We start from the raw sequence: 21,755 nt of genomic DNA, 5'->3' as shown, positions 1-21,755 counted from the left end.
GAGCTCTTCTGAACACTGTGCAGTTTCGGGCTTACCTTCTCGAGCAGCGAGTCCAGGATATTCAGGCTATGATACCAATGTTTCAGCCTCTGTCCTGGATTTCGATGAGAATGATTCTGAGGCTGCTGGGCCTCATAGCCTCCTACATCCTGCTGGTGACACATGCCAGATGGCATACGAGGGCTCTGCAGTGGGACCTGAAGTTCCAGTGGGCGCAGCATCAGGGGTATATCTCCGACATGATCCAGATCTAAGAGGCAACTGACCGAGATCTGCAGTGGTGGCTCGGCGTCAGAGGCAGACCGCCTCCCTTCCCCATCTAGATCTGACAGTAGTGAAATGCGTCTCTCCTGGGATGACAACACCACCGCCATGTGGTACTGCAACAGGCAGGGCAGTTTCCTCCATCATGCCCCAATGGGATTTGAATTTGGTTCTGACATTTCTAATGTGTGCTTCTTTTTGAGCCTCTTCGCAATTGTTCTCTCAGGCTTCTCATCTTGAAAACAGCCTTCCTTGTGGCCATTACAACTGCCCACAGGGCAAGTGAGCTGCTGGCATTGTCATCTAAGCCACCCTATTTTCCATCTATCCCAACAAAGTCGTGCTTTGCACCAGGGCTTCCTTTTTGCTAAAGGTGGTCACATCCTTTCATGTAGGCCAATTCATCACCTTGCCAACTTTTAGCCTTCTAAGGAAGATGAGAGACTCCATTACTTGGACCCAAAAAGAGCATTGGTATTCTCTCTTGATCGTACCAAAGAGTTACGGGTGGATGATCAACTCTTTGTTGGGTATGTGGGTGTGAAGAAAGGTCAGACAGTGCAGAAGACAACCATCTCTTGGTGGGTCGTTCTCAGCATTAAAATGTGCTACGCATTTGCTAAAAAGCAACCCCGAGGGTTTGCATGCTCACTCTACCAGAGTGACAGCTGCAACCACTGCATTAGCAAGCGGAGTTCCAGTCCTGGACATCTGTAAGGCAGCAACATGGGCATCACTGCAGACGTTCACCAAAAACTACTGCCTGGACAGTCAGATCTGCAGAGATGGCTACATCGGCCGTTCGGTCCTGCAGGACTTTTTGGTGTGATATTAATTTGCAGCCCACCACAGGGGATGGCATTGCTCGGGTATCAATTCTAAGGTAAGGAATCTGCAACTAGAAGTCTCTATCAGATGAGCAAGTTACTTACCTTTGAGAATGATATATCTGTTAGACATATTCTAGTTGCAAATTCCTTACCGACCTGCCCATCCTCCCCGCCCTGTGAACTGATTTCTAGGGACAGGAACCATGGTGCACCGTTTTCACAGTTCTTCATGGCTCCACGCTTCTGTCATGGAAAGTTGTGAAAAGAAACTGACAGCGCGCTGGGTTGGCACATATAGAGGTCCTGTGACGACATATCCGGTGCGCACGACACCGGCGATGGACGCAGCGCTGACCAATGCCACCTGATGGCACGTAGGGATACTGCTCAAGAAAAATCTCCAGATCCAGACTGACATCTGGGGGAAATTCTGAGGTAAGGAATCTGCAATTAGAATATGTCTCTACCAGATAAGGTGTTACTGAAGGTAAGTAACTTTTTCGAATAACATAAACACTTAACATATCTCTAGCATGCTTTTAACGCGAAGTAAATTTCAGTTTGAGCTGCATCTGTATCCTTCCATTATCTTTTATCTTTTCCTTTACTATAGCCTTACTACAGATCCTGGCAGCTTCCCAGGCTGGAAGGGACGTGGTATACTTCACCTTTGGAGACCATCATTTAATGAGAGACATTTACAACATGCATTCGGCTCTTGCGAAGAGCGGGCTGACTGTCGGTAAGTGCAGAGTGATGTTATGTCTTGTTCTAGATGTGGTGTGGTAGGTAACTGACCAGAGCGTACCTTTTACATGTTTTTTCTGAAAATGTTACTGTACTTTCATGCAAGCCTCCTTCCCCCAAACAGAAGGGTTCCACAGAAATGTCTGGTATTTTGAGTTGCAAAGTCCGGTCATACATCTTCAGTTTATAATGAACCTCGCTATATATGTCATGCAGTCTAAGTTTAAAAAGGTCACATTGTATCAAACAACATATATGTATCATATGGGAAGGTTTACATCAAGTTGCCAAAGCATGGAATATACAGATCGTATTCCAATTGGGTACACGCATAAGTACTGGACATAAACCATATACTTGTAACCAAGAATACCCAACCTGTTGTATACCAGTATCTATTGCTGTCACCGTCAGTTACTACTTACTTCAGGCCTTTATTTACGTAAATGTGAGGTCCTACTGCCACACAAGGGTCTCCTTGCAGGAACTTCACGGTTATCTGCTTTATTTATTTCCCTCAACAAACCAGCAGATAACTGGAACACCTTGATAGGTTACTGTGGAACCATCTCACTCGATCGGCTTCTTCGGCTGTCCTCCATCTAGCAGTACTTATTAGATGTATCCTACACATACCGAAACCACTACTGTGGAATGTAAATAAATAATCTTGATGGGACAATATGTAGAAATTGTAGCACTGAGACCTCCACTGTTGCACTTCTTGGTGTCCTTACTTCTACTTGAAGTAGCCCCCATGTCTTCTCAATTAGTGAGGCAGAGGGTGCCAAATATCTCAATAGGCAGCCCCCGTTTCTCCATTTCTTTCTTCATACGAAACTGGTGATTTGTGAGAGACTTTCTGTGCTCCTACCCATGCCTAGTTGAAGTATGGCACAAAAATGCTCAAATGTTGTTAGCTTGAATAGAGGATACCCATGCTTAACAGATTTACCTCAGGAATGTCGTACACTTGAAATTTACAAAGTAGCTTACAGTCTCTTACCTTATACCCTCAATTCTTTAAAAAAAAAAAAAAATAACAGCATGAAGACATAGTGTGTCTACTTGTGCTACGAAAACACTCTTTAATGGTTTACAGCTCAAAACCTCCACCACTGAACCACTGCTGTAGCGATGATCACAGTGAGACACAAGACAGTAAAAAGGTAAAAGACTATTTGTGTCTTTTATTTCTCAGAGTAGATGAACCCACGACATGAAGCACCAGCTGACAGTAAGTCTCCCATCCCTTCCAGCACTTGACGACCAACTGCCTGTCATAAGATTCCATGGAATCTTATGACACATTTGGAACATGATGACAACAAACTATTTAAAGGCACAGGATAAAGAAACACATACTAAAACAGATACTACATACTACAACTGCGTGACCAGATGTGTATCCTCTTGTTTGCTAGCCCATGTCCCTCTAAGCTGAAGTGGAACCGATTTAAGAACGTTGTTCAAGTAGTAGTTCATGTGTTTATCGACAGAGATGTGCCGCTCAGTGTAAATTCATCGAACTACAAACATTACATTGCATTTCTAAATGAAGAAACTGTTCTTTCTGGAAGAACACAGCAAAGCATTCATGATTAAGGGGTGAACTCGGAATAACTTGAAAGCAGGCAGGGTGACTCTTTTGACTGTTAAAGTGAACTAGCATGACATTATTATATTAATAAATGGATGTAACTCAAAACAAAATATTTCCCAGTCAAAAATTGACTAAATGAACCCCCTCTGTATAGGAGTTGTGAAGGATTGTGATTCCTTCACCAGTATGGGAGTTGGAGAAATTATTATTGTGGTCCCTTCAACCAATCAGAACAACAGATGCCGTTGAAGGGGATAAACCCATCTAAGGTGGCGTGAGTGCAGACTTCACCGTCTTTTGATGGGGATCTTGTGGTGCTGTTTGCCTACAGAACAGTACTGCAGAACTGCTACGAGGGTATTCCTCCACATAACAATTGCATGATTGATCAATCCTTCTTTATGTCCCAGCAGAAGAGCGATGCAGGTGAAACTGCAAGGTGATGTAAGAGTTCAATCAGCCCTGCCACTACCCTTAGCAAGTCGTTCTGTCTAAAAAGCTGCTTTACCTGCTGGCTTACTTTCAACCACAAATCATTGTAAATTTTGCCCCGATGGAAGTTGTGATTAACCTGCTAATGTCTAAGTTGTGATTATTCTACTTGTGTTTCCTTAATCCTTGTCCTAATCACTCAACGTGTGGCTTCTAAATGAAGTATTAAGCATAAAATATTATATTGGTAAGCAAAAAGACTCTCAGTGAATGGTTCATCATTCAGAGGGTAAAGAACTAACTCCAGAATGTTTGAATGCATTATCACTGGTCCTGGATGATTTCTTTACGAATCCACTCACAATGAGTTATTCAGAATCAAGCAATAGCTCAGGGTCTCCTGGCAGGATTGCAAACCAGTGAAATTATTCTGTCTTTTCACACATGCTGTTTTATTTTTACATATATCATTGTTCTTGCCACTGGCTCAATACGTTGTTTTGGTCTTCAGTGATTGTTGTGTTTTGAAATATATCTGAGGCTTTCTGTAATTGTTTCTTAATGTTAAGATTCTGGGATTTCTTTTACTTGGCTTCGATTAATGACAAAAGAGAAAAGGTTTATTTTGTATTTTTTTTGTTATTTGATTTATTTATTTTTACAGTTCTTGGCATTACCAAGCGGCACTTCTGTTGTCAGAGATTTGCCTGAAGGAAGTGAGAAAGTGATTTACTGGAGGCTCTTGATACTTTAGAATAAATTGTGGTATAACTAAGGCTACAAATTTATCATCCTGCCCCTATCTGTCATCCTGCATGTTAGTTTGGTTTGTACATGTAGAAAGCAAGTTGAGTATGCCTGAGCTTACTGTTACTCGAAACAGTTGCAAAAGATAACCCATAGGGTACCGAAAAAGAATAATGTTTTTTTACAGAGACTTGAATGGCGCAGGCGTGGCACTTGTGAAGTGCAAGGAGTATTCTAGGCTAACCCGGTGGGGGCGCGGAGGGTTAAGCAAGCATCAACACTGTAGCAGAGGATGGATATGGCGTCACATCGACCATGAGGAGCACTGCATGCACACTTCTGTTGTTGAGCCTTAGCCATGCCAATTGTACAAGCAACACATTCATACCTCTCATTCGGTGAACGAGATGAGGATGAGACCGAGACCTTCAGCATCATTCTGCATTGACCCTTCCCTCAATGAATGCTGCATCCCTTAGCCCAAACCACTCATCAGCAGTCCAAGACTTGCTGGTCTTTTAACCCTTTAGCTGCTGGGGGCTTTCGAGGAAGCAGTAGTCATACGTATGCTACTGGTGCCTTGTAGGAGCACTGCTGATAGTGTTGTCTTATTGCAATGGAAAGAGGGCCATATAGGCCGGGATAGTGGTAAATGTGGATAATAACATTTTAGCCCTTTGCTGGGCTCGCTGATACTGGCAATAATGGTTTCATTCCCAGTAGGAATACAATAGCCAGCCTCAGGAGACTCTGCCGATTATTTAAATTCATAACACAGTTCAGGCAAATTATTAGTCTTGACGGTTCGCAAACATTTTACCCCTGAACACACACCAAAACACTCTGGATGCCGGTGTTTCTTTTTACGGGGGTGGGGGAACAAAAGCAATTCCCACCTACTGCTGCAGCACTGTTTAAGTGCTGCGGTGCAGGCGGCCAAATGTCCTTTGGCATAATAAACGCAAGCCAAAGTCTGCCTACCAATCTTGACATCTAGAAGACATTGGATACTTTGTATTAGGAATATATGGAAATGCCCCTATGTTGATATAAACAATTAGTGGTCTGAATTAATGGGTTTGGTAAAAAAAAAAAGCAGCTGTCAAGATACTCTACATTAACCCTGTAGCTCAGGACAGGATGATATCAAAGATTGTTCCAATGGGCAGGGTACATTACAAAGATACCCATGTAATCCATCCTCTTAGCAGCCAACCAGTTGGCATATATCAAGAAATACAGTTGGAGTATGCAGCTCATGTACTGCTTTACAAGACTGAATTGGCCTAGACGTTTTCCATCATTCTGGAACTGATTGAGAAATTTGGGGTGGTACCTGGGTTGACCGTCCATTAGGAAATATATGCCCCTTATCCTCCACAGAGCTGTGGCAATTTTAACTGTAGTACCCTTGCTATTTAGCAGCTCAGCTGAAGTGGGTGACGAGATGGCTGGACAAAAGTGCTCCTACAATTTTGGACCTCTTAGGGCTGGCCCCTTATCAGGGACTTTTATTGGCCAAATTACTGCGTTCTTACTTCCTGATCCTACAGATTGGCGTCTTGTGCAGGTAGCCTTCTACATCTGGTGCTGTGGTGTAGTTAGGATGTGGAGGGCCCCACTGTATGCACCAGACATTCCTTTGTTGGGTTTATCGCATGGGAAACCGGTCCGTTATTTTACGGCTGCTCATCTTCATGCCTGGATGATGGCAGAGATAGCAAGGGTGAGGTTGGCACCCTGATCCCCTTAGGAGGTCTAATGGATAAATATACATTGCCTGGCAGACAATTCTTGAAGTGAGAAGGTCTGGTGAGATCATACGCTGAGTTGTGGGGCTCAGGAAGGCGAGCCCCCACAGCTCTCTATGTACTTTAGCTGTTACTCTCCCTGGGTTTGGTGCGACATCGGGTGAAATGGCTGTATAGGGCTCTGAAAGACATGGGTCAGAGACCACCCCCAGGTCAAATGGGAGGGTATTTTGGGCTATGCACTCAGTGACAGGGAATGAGACAAGATGCTTGCATACCCAAAGAAAGTATCTCGTGACACGAGCCTCAAAAACACTCAATTCAACTTCCTGCATATGACCTACCTTACCCCACATCGCTTGCGGGTGGCATAATGTGGGGAGATTCTCTGGTGTCCACGGTGTCAGGCACTAGATGCTGATATCAGTCATATTACTTGGATACCCAGTGCTTCAGACCTATTGGACTGGTGTGCTGGATCGCCTCCTTGAGACACTCAAACGCACTTTGCCTCACACACTGGAGTTGTGTTTCCTGAGGAACTTTTCCCAAACCAAGACACGTAAAGCTGGGTACGAGATTTCTGGATTTGGTCCTCACGTTAGTTAGGCACCGAATTGCACTAACATGGAAATCTGAGATGGGACCAGTGGTGGACCATGGGCAAGGGATGTAACCGCGTGGTCGAGGGCAGAGGACAGTGTACTTCTCAGAGAAGACGCTTTAGTGGACTATCGGGGAAGACACTGGAGAACTGGGAAAACCAAGACATTTCAGGCAAGGGGGAACAGAGCATGTCAGGATAAAACGCATTGGAGATTGAAGAGGGGAAAGTTGGGTTAGACAATGTGGAAGAGAGCACTGCTCACGACCAAAGCTGGGGTTGACAGTGTAGCTCAGCCCATGCATGTTTGTACCCTGAGCGAAAAGCACAGATCGTCCTAGACAACTGTAGTGGATCGTATTGACTACACTGCCTGCCCCCTTTGCTGTAGGTCCCCCAGAGGGTTCACCCTGAGTTTACTTTTGTTTTGTTTTTTAATTATTTTCACGTTACATAGTGTATTAGCCATTGCTCCTCTCACACCACAAGGCACCCTCACCCTTAGTGTTACACCGGTGTCTATGGACCTATGGGATGCACTCCAGTAGATGGGAAACCCCGTAACACACAATGAGGGCTCAGAATTAATTAGATTACAAAGAAATTCACGCCACAAATCAGCAATCAGTCCATGTTAACTGGCAATTAGCTCAGATGTAAAATGTAAGAGATAATCCGACAAAAAATGTGTTTGAGGTTTCCTTTTATCTTTTCTTTTCTCTTCATGTTTAATGAGTGTTTGTTATTCATAAACCATTAACCACTGTTTTCTTCCTCCTTAGATGATGCACTTTCATTTGTCTCCTATTTGGCACAGTCAAGTATTCACGTTGACTCTTTAAGGTCATACTAGTGTGTTATTGGATTGTACAGAACCTCAAATAGATTTTTTTTAAACTATCTTTAAGGGTCATTTTAATGGCTCCTTCCTATGTATTATCCAACTAAAAGGCCCACCAAGTTTTGAGAGTGTTTTTTTTAAATGTTTTGCTAATAAGCCTTTAAAACCCAGTAACTTCAACTTGTGATGGCGTGCGTGTTTTTTTTTTACCACACATTCGTGATCCTTATATAGTGTGCTTCGCCACAATAAATTGTCTGAATTGAAGCTTTATTTTATCAAAGGGTTTGACTTAGCTCACATTCTCGAAGAAAACATTCTTATATTTTTGTGGATCCTTCCCCAGAAACCAAGATTTTTATTTCCTGCGTGGATATTAAACTAGCCCTCAAGGTAACAAGCCAAATATACAATTTTTTTAAAAGTCTTTATTTTTACATTTTTAATCCAGAAACAAATCGGTCATATGTCTTAATAGATTCAGACAACAAAGTGCACATAGTACTAATTTGCAGTTGAGCATTGATCAGTCCTAGCATGCTACGTTGGACTCGCATCAACCATTTCTTGCTTTGTCTCCTCCCGCACATATCCTTCATCCACTATAGAGTGGACCCTTTTCCGGCAAGTCGTCATCGAGTGCCCCTCCTTATTCAGTGGCTTCCGCCAAGCAGGGATGCTGGCTCAGAGAACAAGTGACAGACAAACTACAATAGCCTTGGAGCTCAATTTTGCTGATTACTATTTGCAAAGCAGCCAGATGGGTATTTCTAATTGCCTCTTGCAATGCCACAGCTATCAGCTTGAGACCTGATATCAAGCTTGAGCAAGTTTTGATGATAAATTTATTTTGGTATTTGTACATTTCAGTATATGACCCCTTTAAAATATTATATTTTATGACCCCTTTAAAAATATTATATTTCAAATAAATCACACAGCTTAAACTCAAATGGTATTACAAGCACCCCCAACCCAGAAGCACCTGCCCAAAAACTGCAAGCACTGGCTGTGACAACACAGACAGAAGTCCCTCTTCTGCATGCACCAAAATGCTATAGGAGGCCTGTCACTATAATTTGCTTAGCAGTTTGTTCTTCCCACTCCATTTTACCAAACTAGATGGCCTGAAATGAAAGAGAAGAAATCGATAATTAAATTATTCATAGATAAAAGTTTGCAGGTGGGTTCAGACAACAGGACAAGGACCTCAGATGTAAATCTCACTTTCTCTTAGGGTTCAAATTTTGTATTAGTAAGGAAGTGAGGTAAATATGTAGTATTGCTGATAACTGTCAAATGCTGTTCAATGGCTCATGTGCCTCATGTATTGACTTGACCTGTTATGGCCATGTTGATCTGAAGCTACATGGCAGGCTTGAGTCTTTTGACAGAAGATTGGCTTTATATTACAGTTAGTACATCTGTTTTGCTTATTAATGTCTTGTGTATGGTATCCCGTTACTATAGGTTAACACATATGTTGTTTAGGTTATTACAAATTAGACTACTTATGTCCTATGTGGACGTGTGCAGCTATACTCACATTAGAGCAAATATCTGAAAGACTTTATCATCTTAGATGATAGCAATATAAGCATTGTAAATCTTTTTTGTTTAATTAACATAAAATACACCTCTGTAATGATTATTTATTAAGGAAGTGATTTAGGGCCAGATGTATCAAAGTCCGATTTTGCAAATCGGAAATTGTGAGTCGGTGCAACTCGCAATTTCCGATTCGCAAAATCGGATGCAGTACGGTGACTTAGACACCGACTGCGAGTCGCTATGGGGTCGCAAAGACCCACCTCATTAATATTAATGAGGTAGGTCGCATTTTGCGACCCCATAGCGAGTCCCTGCACTCACAGGGATTGTGGCCTGCTGAAGACAGCAGTCCTCCATGTCTGTGACTGCTTTTTAAATAAAGCAGTTTTTTATTTTATTTTGCAGCCCGTTTTCCTTAAAGGAAAAGGAGTTGCAAAATAAAAAACCCTTATTGGCAACATTCACAAAGGGGAAGAGGTCCCATGGGGACCCCTTCACTTTTGCGAATGGGTTACCACCAGTGTGACACTTTTGGTAACTGCAAATTGCTTTGCGACCGCATTCGCGGTCACAAAGCAATTTTGCATTGCGATGCGAGTCGCAAATAGGAAGGGAACACCCCTTCCTATTTGCGAGTTGCATTCACAATTTGCGAGTCGGTACCGACTCGCAAGTTGTGAATGTGCATCGCAAAAGGCTTTTTGCATGGCGCAAACTGCGATTTTCGCAGTTTGCACCATGCAAAAAGCTGTCTACATCTGGCCCTTAACTTTTTTTCCGTTTTTGAGGCTTACAATGACTGAATTATTCTTGATTTTTATTGGATCATTTTATTTTTTATTATGGACTATGTTTAATTATTTACATATATAAATATATATGTATGCGTTTGGAGTTTGTGAATAAACCCAATAAAACAACATGAATAAACATTTTTGTTCTGGGCAGTAATGCCCTTCAGTCTTCAGCCTGCTGGTCCCAGACATTCTACGGATCTGAGGGAAGGAGAATTTACCAATAGTAGAGGAAGAATCACTGCAAAAGTAATGTCTCCTCTCCTGTTCAACTGCAGGAAGATGGGTTTCCAAAATAATCTTTGTACACTTCATTAATAATGTAGTTCCCCAAGTGAAGTGGTGTAAATCTGTGTTAAAATCCCATGGTTGGAAAATGAAGGGGGCCTGGGTTTCATGGGTGGTCCTTCTTGGCAATAAAGCTCATCTGATGGTTTAACTGGTGCAGCATTTATTTCTAACTATCCATACAAAGTTGTGTAAAGCCCCACCAATATTATGGCTGTGTGAATAAGGTAGTACCATTGATATTGTGATATATATATAATATATATATATATATAAGTTAATTATTGTCCAAATAAAATGGCATAGATCTAGGGTTTGTTTGAACTTAATTGTAAAGATCTCATTTTTGTTCAGTTTTGAAAAAACACTTCCTGAAGTGACATACACTGCATGATTGTTCAAGTGCAATGAGAGATGGCCTGTATCTAATAGAGGCTTCTATCTGCAGACTCCTTACCTTAGAATTATCTCCAGGCTTCAGACTGAGCAGTACCTCTGTGCGGTGGTGGGTGGCATTGTTCAGCTCCATGTGGAATTGTTAACCGCGCCTGACGTGATGTGCACAGTGCCCATAGAGATGCCACTCCAGTGCACTGCCAGTTCTTTTCTTCCTGCTCCAGTTAGCGCATATTGAGAGAGAGCTACCCCCTAGTCACTTTTTGGCTAACCTTTTTTTTTTTTTTTTTACTTTTGTTAAAGTGTTTTTTGGGAGACTCAACTCCTGGTGTGGCCAGGATTTCTTTTCTGGAGGCCGTCTTCAAGCCCTGCAGAACCTGTCACCTTTCAATGTCAGTGACAGACCCACACCTTGTATGCCTTTGGTGGCTCAAGCACAACTATGATCCAAAGCCCTGCTCTGTGCCGCACAATAAAACTCATTCTGAGACACTGTAACAATCTATATCCCAGTTGAGAGAAAGCTTCTGGGAGCTGTCACAGAGTCTGAGATCATTGCACTCAAAGTTTTTAGGGAATGGGGTAAGTCCCACCACAAAAAGAAGAGCAAGAAGTTGAGGATGCCTTCGACTTCACCTCATCCGTCGGCCGATGAGATGAGGGAGAATCAGCATTCAAGACCTGACACTCCCGTAGTTGAGCCAGCTCCTGGCCCAGCTCCACACCTCCCTGAGTTTCCGGAAGCCGGAGCAACCCCACTCAACTTCAGGAATTTCTATTAGCCCTTCACCTCATATTTGAGCTGCTTGCTCCTGCTGGCATGCCTTTGGGCCCTGTGGGTTCCGGAGGGGCCCCTAATGGATGCACACTGTCTAGCCCAGCCAGGTGCCAGGCTCTCCCATCGGATCCATGGATGGATGCAGACCGGCGCCGGTTCTTCCATCTCAACCTCCTCTGGCACTGGTCACGATGCTGATGCTCCTGTCACTGTCCCTTTTCTGATCCCCAATTCCACACAATTGCTGTGGAGGAGGGAGCATAATTTCTAATGGTGGTACAAAGGGCAGCAGAGGTCCTGGCATAGCCTGCATTCTGTGGCAGCCATGACAAATGTCTTGACCAAGGTGCTTCAGCCGGGAGTGCCCCCCTCAGAATCTCTTCTCCCTTTTAATGAAGCCCTTACAGATGTCCTACTTGGGACCTGAACCAAGCCCAGAAAAGGGGATCCTGTGAATAGGACAGTTGCCTGCCCCCACTTCGTCGACCCAGGGGACCCTAACGTCCTCACACAACACCCTGCCCTGGAGAACTTGGTGGTCTAAGCCTCTACCTTCCAAGTAAATGATGGCACATTTTCTATGGCACCACCAGATATGGAATCCAAGAGGTTGGATACCTGAGGGAAGAAGATGTTTTCTTCCACCAGCCTGGTACTGCAGCCCATCAACACTTCATGTCTTTTGGGCCACCACTCTCATGCTCTGTGGAATATGGTTGCGCAGTTGCTGCCAACAGTCCCGGAGAAGACCCAGGCTGTACTCTACCAGGCTGTTGCTTACCAGAGAGATGCAGTTAAGTTCATGATCAGATGTAGACTGGATACCATGACTCACTGGTTAGAGTGGTTTCATTGACAGTGGCCATACAGCACCACGCCTGGCTGAGGCCAACTGGCTATTCTGAGGATATCTATGCATCACTTATGGACATGCCTTTTGATGACTCCTGTCTCTTAGGAGACCAGGTGGGTTCAACGCTGGAGCAACAACGAAGCAGGGTGTGAAACTAAGGATAAATGGCGCTACGGGTAATGAACTAACCCTAGTAAATGGCAGGAAACCTCAATAGGGAAACACCCTACCCTCAGAGGAAAAACACTTCTAACTACAAAATTAAATATAGTGAGGGTCCCTTCTAGATATATATAAAAACAAAAGAAAACACAAAGTCACGAATATAAAGTGAACACTTCACAAAAAACTTTCAACTTCAATACATCAGTCCAAATGTATCATAATGATCCTGGAATTAGCTTGTCAAGTTGAATGATGAATCCAAAGTCTTTATTCCAAATCTCATTCACTTATATACAGTCTGTAATCCACAGATTATGTTCCTTCCAGCCAACACGTGTTTCGTCTTGGGAAATGATAAATCCCTTATGACTTCTTCAGGGCTTCTTAAATCAGGCACTAATCCATCTCTACTACAATTTGTAAATTCTTATATTCCAAAATTTTCATCCAACACTCCAGTAGTGTTCTCGCAAGGCGTCCTTACTGTCAGACGCTGGAGCCATAAAATAAATAATTTTCGGAATAACGAGTTATGGGAACACTACTGGAGTGTTGGATGAAAACTTTGGAATATAAGAATTTACAAATTGTAGTAGAGATGATTAGTGCCTGATTTAAGAAGCCCTGAAGAAGTCATAAGGGATTTATCATTTCCCAAGACGAAACACGTGTTGGCTGGAAGGAACATAATCTGTGGATTACAGACTGTATATAAGTGAATGAGATTTGGAATAAAGACTTTGGATTCATCATTCAACTTGACTGGCTAATTCCAGGATCATTATGATACATTTGGACTGATGTATTGAAGTTGAAAGTTTTTTGTGAAGTGTTCACTTTATATTCGTGACTTTGTGTTTTCTTTTGTTTTTATATATATCTAGAAGGGACCCTCACTATATTCAACGCTGGAGCACTTTAAGGACAGCAGGGCTACAGTTAAGTCCTTGGGCCTTTCCATTGCCACCGCCGTCCGTCCACCTTTCACTCCTTTTGCGGCCAAAGAAGGGGCTTCCCACTGATGCTCTGCCCTCCAAGCTACTGGGGTGCACAAGCTTTCCAGCCTCTGTGCAGCTGAGGACATAGTACCCATAAACCCTGTGGGTCAGGCGGCCAGAGGTTGGGCCAATCCACTACTCCCCTCAGACTGATGGGTTCTCCATATTGTCTAAAGGGGATACTCCCTCCCCTTTGGGTCTACTCCCCTTCTCATGCTACCCATGTACGACAGGCTGACGGAGGAGAATCTATCCCTTTTCAGCCAGAAAGTTACAGTCATCTTGGCCAAGGGAGCCATTGAGAGGGTGCAGATGACGGAAGTAGGCCGTGGTTGCTATTCCTGCTACTTTATGGTGCCCTAGAATGACGGATGCCTTTGCCTATGCTAGACTTGCTCCAGCTCAGTTTCTTCCGCAAGAAGGAGAAATTCAAAGTGTTCACACTCGCTCAAGTCATGTCTGCCTGGTAGACTGGATAGTAGTATTGAACTTGCCGGACTTACTTCCACATTCCCATCGTGCGTGCCCACAGATGTTACCAACAGTTCACAGTAGGTCATGAGCTCGTCCAGTTCACCGTGCTTCCCTTTGGTTCACAGTAGGTCACAAGCTCTTCCAGTTCACCATGCTTCCCTTTGGCCTTACCAGTGCCCCTCAGGTGTTCACCAAGGTGATGGTGCTGGTTACAGCTCATCTGCAGAGATCAGGGGTGACAGCCTTCCCCTATCTGGCTGTTGAAGGTGGGATCGCCCCAGGCTGTCGTCTGCAACACCCCAAAGTACGGGGACCACCTGCACTCACTGCCATTCACTATAAACATGCCAAAGTGACACCTGCCTCCTTTCCAGGGGCTCCCTTTCATCTGAGCATTTGGGAGAGCCTTGGTTAGATCTGTTCACTAGCAAGAATGCGCAGTATCAGCACTTCTGCGCACTGGAGTTTCCAAGGCTGCTCTCGCTCTGAGACAGTTTTCTTCTCCAATGGAGCACAGGCTTCCTATATGCCTTTCCACCCATACCACTCCTGCCCAGAGTTATGAAGAAGATTGGGAACAACTGGGCCTAAGTCATCCTTGTGGCTCCGAACTGGGCTTGAAGAGTCTGGTATCCCAAGCTGTTGAGTATGGCCGTGGGTCCTCCAATCAGACTGCTCCTTTGGGTGGATCTTCTGTCGCAGCAGCAGGGAATGGTTCTCCCCCTCAAACCGGTCAATTCTTCACCTTCTTGTCTGGAGATTGAGTTCAGGAAAATTTGTGGCATGATGTGCAATAAAACACATTGATCCCCCTTCTGCCCCCCTTTCTCAGGTACTTCTCGTATTCTTTCTCTTGCCCAGCAGGTCTCTGCTCTGGGCACTTTAAATGCGTATCTTTCTTCTATTTCAGCTTTTCTGCATTTATCTGACTAGCCATCCTACTTCAAATCCCATATTGTAAATAGATTCTTAAAAGGTTTTCAAGATCTATTTCCACCTTCTCCTTTCATTATGCCTCATTGAGATCTCAGTCTTGCCTCACTTTCCTTATGTGTTCTCCCTTTGAGCCTTTGCCCAGTTGTCCTCTCAGGCTCCTTGCCGTCAAGACGGCCTTCCTCATAGCAATAACATTGCCTGGCGGGTACGCGAGTTTCAGGCTTTGTCATCTAAGCATCCATACTTGAACATCTACCCAGATAAGCTGGTACTTCGTACGAGAGCTTCCTTTCTACCAAAAGAGATCACTCTTTCAAGTAGACCAATCCGTCACTCTGCCTACTTTTTACGCTCCTCCTCATCCTTCCAAAGAGGAGAAGCCACTTGCCCATCTGGTCCCAAAAAGAGCATTGTCGTTCTACCTTGACCGCACACAGGAGTTCAGGTGGACGGCCAACGCTTCATTGGGTATGTCGGAGCGAAGAAAGGAAAGGCTGTGGAGAAGCAGACCATCTCCCGATGGATCATGCTCTGTATAAAGATCTGCTACGCATTGACCAGAAAACAGCCCCCTGAGGGTTTTTGTGCTCATTCCACCAGAGCTAAAGCTGCGAGCACCGCAATAGCACGCGGAGTTCTGGACCTAGGCATCTGCCAGGTAGCAATATGGACTTCCTTGCACACATTTACAAAACACTACTGCCTGGACAGTCAAGACAATCAGAACTGTCCTGCAGGACTTCCTTGGATGAAATTGGTCCGCAGGCCTACCTCTGGGAAGGTATTGTTTGGGTATCAATTCTAAGATGAACAAGTTACTTACCTTCTGTACCGTCTTATCTGGTAGAGAGACTATCTAGCCACAGATTTCTTACCTACTCCAGCCATCCTTCCCACTCTGCGAATGGATTTCTAGGGACAGAGTTGTCACCCTTTCAGAGCCCTAGTTTTACACATCAGTGGTCAGTGTTCTTCATGGTTACATGCTCCTGGCCTGGAAAGTCCAAAAATAAACTGACATCAGCGTGCTGGGGGTGGTGCCTATTTAGGCACTGAGCACATCACTTCCAGCATGGACAACACCACGTGGAGCTGAGCTATGTCACCTACTGGCGCACAGGGGTACTGCTCAAAAAAAGGTTCCAGATCCAGTCTGACACCAGGAGACAGTTCTAAGGTGAGGAATCTGCGGCTAGATAAAATCTCTACCAGATAAGGTGTTACAGAAAGTAAGTAACTTGTCCATTAAATCAAGTAAAAATATTAACCCTAATTTGGCAGGTGCAACGTTTGCCATATTTTTCCTAGGTAGTATATTTTTTGCTATTTACATGAAGTCTTATTCCCACCTCAAGAAATGTATTTGTTAAAACTACTGGTGTGGATCTTTGCTAAGTTACACACAATCTGTTGTCCTAGATTTTATTTCGGTGCTACTTTTTCTTTTGACTATTTCTGACAATGTTTTTTCTCTTTTCCCCAGGGGATGTTTACAAGTTGTTGATGCAGTATTATACTGAATGCAGTCCATGCTTGGGCCCAAAAAATCTGGATGTTAAGTTGTATGATTTCCTCCACAATGCCGTCACAATAACTATTTCGGACTCCACCGATGAAGAACAAGATCTTCCCTCAGCAGAATAAGCTGGTGGAGGCGTTCAGTCCTACAGGATGTCCCTGTTCTTTAAACAATGTTTGGCTTGGGTCTAATAGATATATATATGGACTGGTGTATCTTAATATAACTGTACATATTGCATTTTTATTACTTTATACTATATCAAGACCATGCTTTCAGAAAGAGAAGATTTCTTTTTGTAGGTTTTAAATTCGATTTGTCCTAAGAGAGATCTATTTTGTTTAAATTAATTTTCTTCTGAATTTCTCGTGGTGCGAGTGTCGTATCAGTAAGCAATCCTTCGCTTTTAATCACTCAACAAGGCTTTGAGTTTTAGATGCTAAGGAGTTATTGGTTGTTTTTATAGAGCGGTACAAATAATCTGTTTTGGGTTCCATAACATTAGGCATTCACTGGAGTTTTGCTATTATATCCCTTAAGTGTCAGCACTGTGTTCTGAAACGTTTACTTATAAGGCATGACATAGATTAGTTGCTGTTATGAATTCCTACATTGGTACTTCTGTCAATGAATTATCAAATGTACTTGTTCTCTTTGACCTTAAAGGATCAGACCTAGGAACTATAATAGTGTTATTTTGGTTGAGTGAAATGTGGGTTTGTTTGCTTTTCACAAGAAAGCACTTCCAATCTGAATATAGAAAATAGAGGTTTTTTTGATATAGTATATTGAAATCACTAACTGAATGCCTACAAGTCTGTACATGGCGAGGTTATATCACTCTTCGAATCTGGCACTGGAATTCCGTCCTACCTCCATACGGCCTTCTTCAAAACAGAACTTGATTGAGTGATATTTAATTCTCGCCCATAAGCATGCATTATGTTTTGCTGTTTTGATTTAGTTTGTTAACTATTTGCCTCCATGACTATTGTAGTATGTTGTGCAGAAACAAATCACCAGCACACCCTCAGCTATATGGTTAACAGGATACCATTTCTATATATATCTCACACCTAAATATTTTATGTTGACATAATTTAATTAATTCACTCAGTGTTCAACTTGGCCCTCAATTGTATGTATGAAGACATTGTTTTTGGAAAAACTATGTTGTCCCCATTTCTTTACACACTTCAGATGCCATGCCTACCAAATAGTTCCCAACATTTTGCCTGAATATTGATGTGCCCCAAAACTAATACATTTCTAATGCTTTCAACTTATTCCATTTTCAATAGTTTGCTATTCTTGAGTAGTGATATTAGATGAATATTACACACATCAGTCTCAAGATGTATATCCATTGTCTGCCTGCAATTCGTCCAGTTGTCAGCCCGTTTTATAGTTGCCATTCTTTGACTCTTGCAGCGACCCCTGAAGGTACAAGCCATGAGTACCATGTTTCGAATCATTTACTTTCACTTTGGTCTTCTTAAGAGTGAAACAAAAGTAGTTTTGGATGTCATGCACACTATAAAGATATTTAGGTTCCTCAGTTATCACCTTTCTTTTCATGCCATGGTATTTCACTTACCAGAAGAAGTTGAAGGACTGCCTTTAATTATTTGGTGCACACATGCGTTAAAATCAGTGACAGCACGTTATGCAGTACATACCTTTATCCGTCATTTCAGCAGGATGTGTTTTTTTCGTGAGGGTGAGTAGTGGAGGTATACGTCAAACCACACCCTTCAAGCCCTGTAGGCCATGCTTGCTGAAGCGGTCAGTGTGTAACACTGCATACATTAAGACAGACTGTAGGTGACCATCCCATTTACACTTGTGTCACTGTTTTAATCATAAGGTATTCATTTAGTGCATCTAGAAGGGTCATTATATAATCATTCCAAAATGTTGTCAACTTTTTGAAGTGTCCATTTTTAGTTACCCCAAAGTCCAAAACCTAGTCGCCAACGAGATTTAAGTTTAGAGCATGTGCATCATGAATTTTTATTTCTCTTTCTTACTTCTGTATTTTTTTTTTTTTTGCATCCTTCTGCCCATGAGGGAGCAAGCAGTACACATTTCTCCTGAATCATCTGACCTTAAGTTATGTCTGAAGTTATTTTCTCAGGAAATGGGCCTTGGGGAACTGCCATTTACAGTTTGTTGGGTTTTGAGTTGAAATTCTTATATAACATGTTGGCAACATGCTAAAGTAACACATAAGATGTAGTACTTTATAAAGTAGTTAAACTAAACCAGGGTCTGCAATGCCTTCGATCACCTTGAAGGTATTTGGCACAGGACAGGTGGAAATATTTTTTAAACTATCCTTCTCAAGCCCAAATACTGCTTGGCTGCCAGGTGAATGATGCCGGCCTCAGGGCAGGACACAAACAGGTTGGATCTGTAAAGGCTAAGCATGATTATTCACCTTTTCCAACTAAAGCGCTTCAGCAAAATTCCGGATAAAGTTTCTAGATATAATAGATTCACTTTTTGAGTTTCTGGCTTTGGTGTAGTATCAATGGACTTTGATATCTGATAAGATACCTTGACTGACTACAGTTAACACTAAGTGTGAAGTTACTTGCTGAGATGGAAATTGCTGAAAAGTTTTGTATTTATTTAGCATTTACTCTTACACAGCTCCTACAAGAAAAGTATTATCTCATAAGGTACTGTGAATTCTGCCAAACTCGACAGCTGCAAAACCTTTGGAAGAGAACAACTTACAAGAACATTGATCTGTCAAGTCTTGTGCATGGATGGTTACACTGATGTAGTTTTCAAGATATGGTCTCTTCCATTGCCCACTCCTCTCTTAGATGCAGGTTTAAGCTTCACCGTGCCCTAAAATAAGGCAGTACCTTTTGAAACGGGGGGGGGAGGGGAGGTTCATACTGGCGCACCTTTCCAAGGGACCAATTTTAATCCAATCTATAGATTAACAGATCCCTATGAAAAAGAAAACAGTTATCACTTTAAAGAATTTATAATATCACTGCTGAAAATCACTAATGAAAATGCCCTTACCGTGAAATGCATTTCACCATAGTGCGAGCTACCTGAGACGGGCTGGGTGTTTGAGGCTGAGGTTTCAGGGTAGCTGATCGCAGCAGATTTGGAAACATTGCCACATTTCCTACACTTATAAGTTTGGTATTTGGCTTGGCACTTAGGTCGTTTCGGCTTTTCCTGTATATTTATTACACATTTTGACGCCTTCTCCCTCATGCAACCATTTCATGCCCAGTTGTTGCATTTTTTAAAGTTCATAAGCCACCACCCACCGATCCTCCCATGTCGTTCCCCAACTTCTTTTTCTTCTATAGGATGTGTTTAATTGCAGATTTATTTCCCCCCAATATTTTTGGATTTCATTGCACATATTGATACATTTTAGATACCATCATCTTACATAAGGCAACCAAATGTTAGCGTAAATACTACATTTGCATTAAAATATAATTTTAATGGCATATATTCTAAATCACAATCATTACACGAATGTCTGCGAAAAAAAGCAGAGGGGAAGAGAAATAAAAACAATCTTTTACCATTGAATTGTAATTATAACCAACTGGTACATCGATTTGAGGGATATAAATTATATAATTACTTGTATGTCATTACATTGACAAACTGTTGATTGATTTGTAAGGGTTTGTTTTCATGTACACATCTTTACTTGTATCCAAAATGTTACTGAGCTTTAACCAGAATTTGGGCATTATATTTCATAAAAGACTATCAGTGCTGCAAAGATATGCATGCTCCACTGAAACATGTAGCTGCCCAGTCTAAAGCATGGCACACAGTATGTGCATGTCTAATGATTTCTACATTTTCTGGCTTTTAGCAAGACTATTTTGAGAATTAAAGTAGCAATGAAAATATAAATTTGTTAATTGTAATCGTTTTTTGTAAATCATCTAATTACAAAACTGTCGAGTTTGCGTGAAATTAACTCTGTGCCATTCAACATCAAACATGCCGAATGTCCATAGCAGATGTTTTGAGGCTTTGTAAGGGTGTCGGGGCGTAACACTAATAGGTAATAAGGCTGGAGTGAACTAGAACGTCTGGGAGTAATTTTGTATGCAGGAACCGCAAGCCATTTGAATTACCCTACTTTATAGCTTTCTTTAGGGAGATAATTCTTCTTTCCATGAGAATTCATGTTGTTAAAGGTGCATCTTTTAATGTCTTTTGGTACTTTGCCCATTCTACGGAAAATCGTATGAGTTACCCCTTAGCCTCCCATATACTTTGTTGGTAAACATTTAATGGTGTGCTTTCTAGCTGGAAAAATAACGCAGATTGATGCCTCCCTTGTAGATTACATTATTATTTTCTTTACCCTGCTAGATATGTAACCTTTTCCTTGTAATTCAATCAAATAAAGTAAAAAGTTGCAAGTAAATTTGACTATGAAGCAGAAATACATGTATCAATGGTATAGTTTATTTTAAACTGCAAAGGAAAGTTTTTTTAAGTTCCATGTTGCCGTACGTGCCATTTAAAATCTTTTTTTGTTCCCAGTGTTTGAAAAAGAAAGATGAACGATGAAAGCGACACTGCAAAGGCGTCTGAAAATAATCAGCATATCTAATACATTGCACTTAGAAAGGGAAATTCCTCTTCCGATCACTTCCAAAATGCCTCTGTTGCACCTTTATCGAAGAAATACTAATTTCTAATTTGTACATGTATTTGTTTGATGCATACTCTTTGTATTCTGTTTTATGCTTCATGATGTTGCCTTGCAAAATTTTGGGGAATACTCCATTTTGTGTACATGATTTATTTTGTAGCCTCAAATAAAGAAATACTGGTAAACCATTCAGAATCACTGACATTGTTTAATTTTGTTGAGTGGTTTGAAGTGATGAATTGGAACTTGATTACATCATAAATTGCCCTTGTGTAGCTGGAAGATGCAAATGTGATTTCCTCCCTATACTTAATCAGAAGAGGAGCAACGGATTTAATTGACTTGATCTGCATCTTATAGTCTACTGCTCATTCAGTTCTTGCCATTCAGTTCTGGATGTAGTAATACTCCATGGCAGCCAGGTGTGTTTTCTGGAAGGAACAGCCTGCCTATAAAACCCACATTTTGTGAGAATTTGTTTTTGCATGTGGGACACAACGGTCACAAACTCACATTTGACC

The 21,755-nt window shown here is 42.1% G+C and overlaps 1 protein-coding gene across 4 annotated transcripts in view; it reads left to right on the top strand.

Moving 5' to 3' along the window:
* PARG (poly(ADP-ribose) glycohydrolase) overlaps window positions 1-21,422 on the top strand; it is an 850,138-nt gene extending 828,716 nt beyond the window's left edge. For all 4 annotated transcript variants that reach the window (XM_069240664.1, XM_069240666.1, XM_069240665.1 and 1 more), the window contains 2 exons: window positions 1,708-1,836; window positions 16,536-21,422. In XM_069240664.1, the coding sequence (XP_069096765.1) occupies window positions 1,708-1,836; window positions 16,536-16,696 (290 nt within the window). In that variant the 3' untranslated portion in view covers window positions 16,697-21,422. The remainder of the gene's footprint in view (window positions 1-1,707; window positions 1,837-16,535) is intronic.
* Window positions 21,423-21,755: the final 333 nt, after the last annotated feature.

This window comes from Pleurodeles waltl, chromosome 6 (genome assembly GCF_031143425.1).
Source record: "Pleurodeles waltl isolate 20211129_DDA chromosome 6, aPleWal1.hap1.20221129, whole genome shotgun sequence".
Classification (NCBI taxonomy): domain Eukaryota; kingdom Metazoa; phylum Chordata; class Amphibia; order Caudata; family Salamandridae; genus Pleurodeles; species Pleurodeles waltl.
The sequence above is the reverse complement of the archived record's forward strand: the minus strand, read 5'-3'. Positions and strand labels throughout refer to the sequence as shown.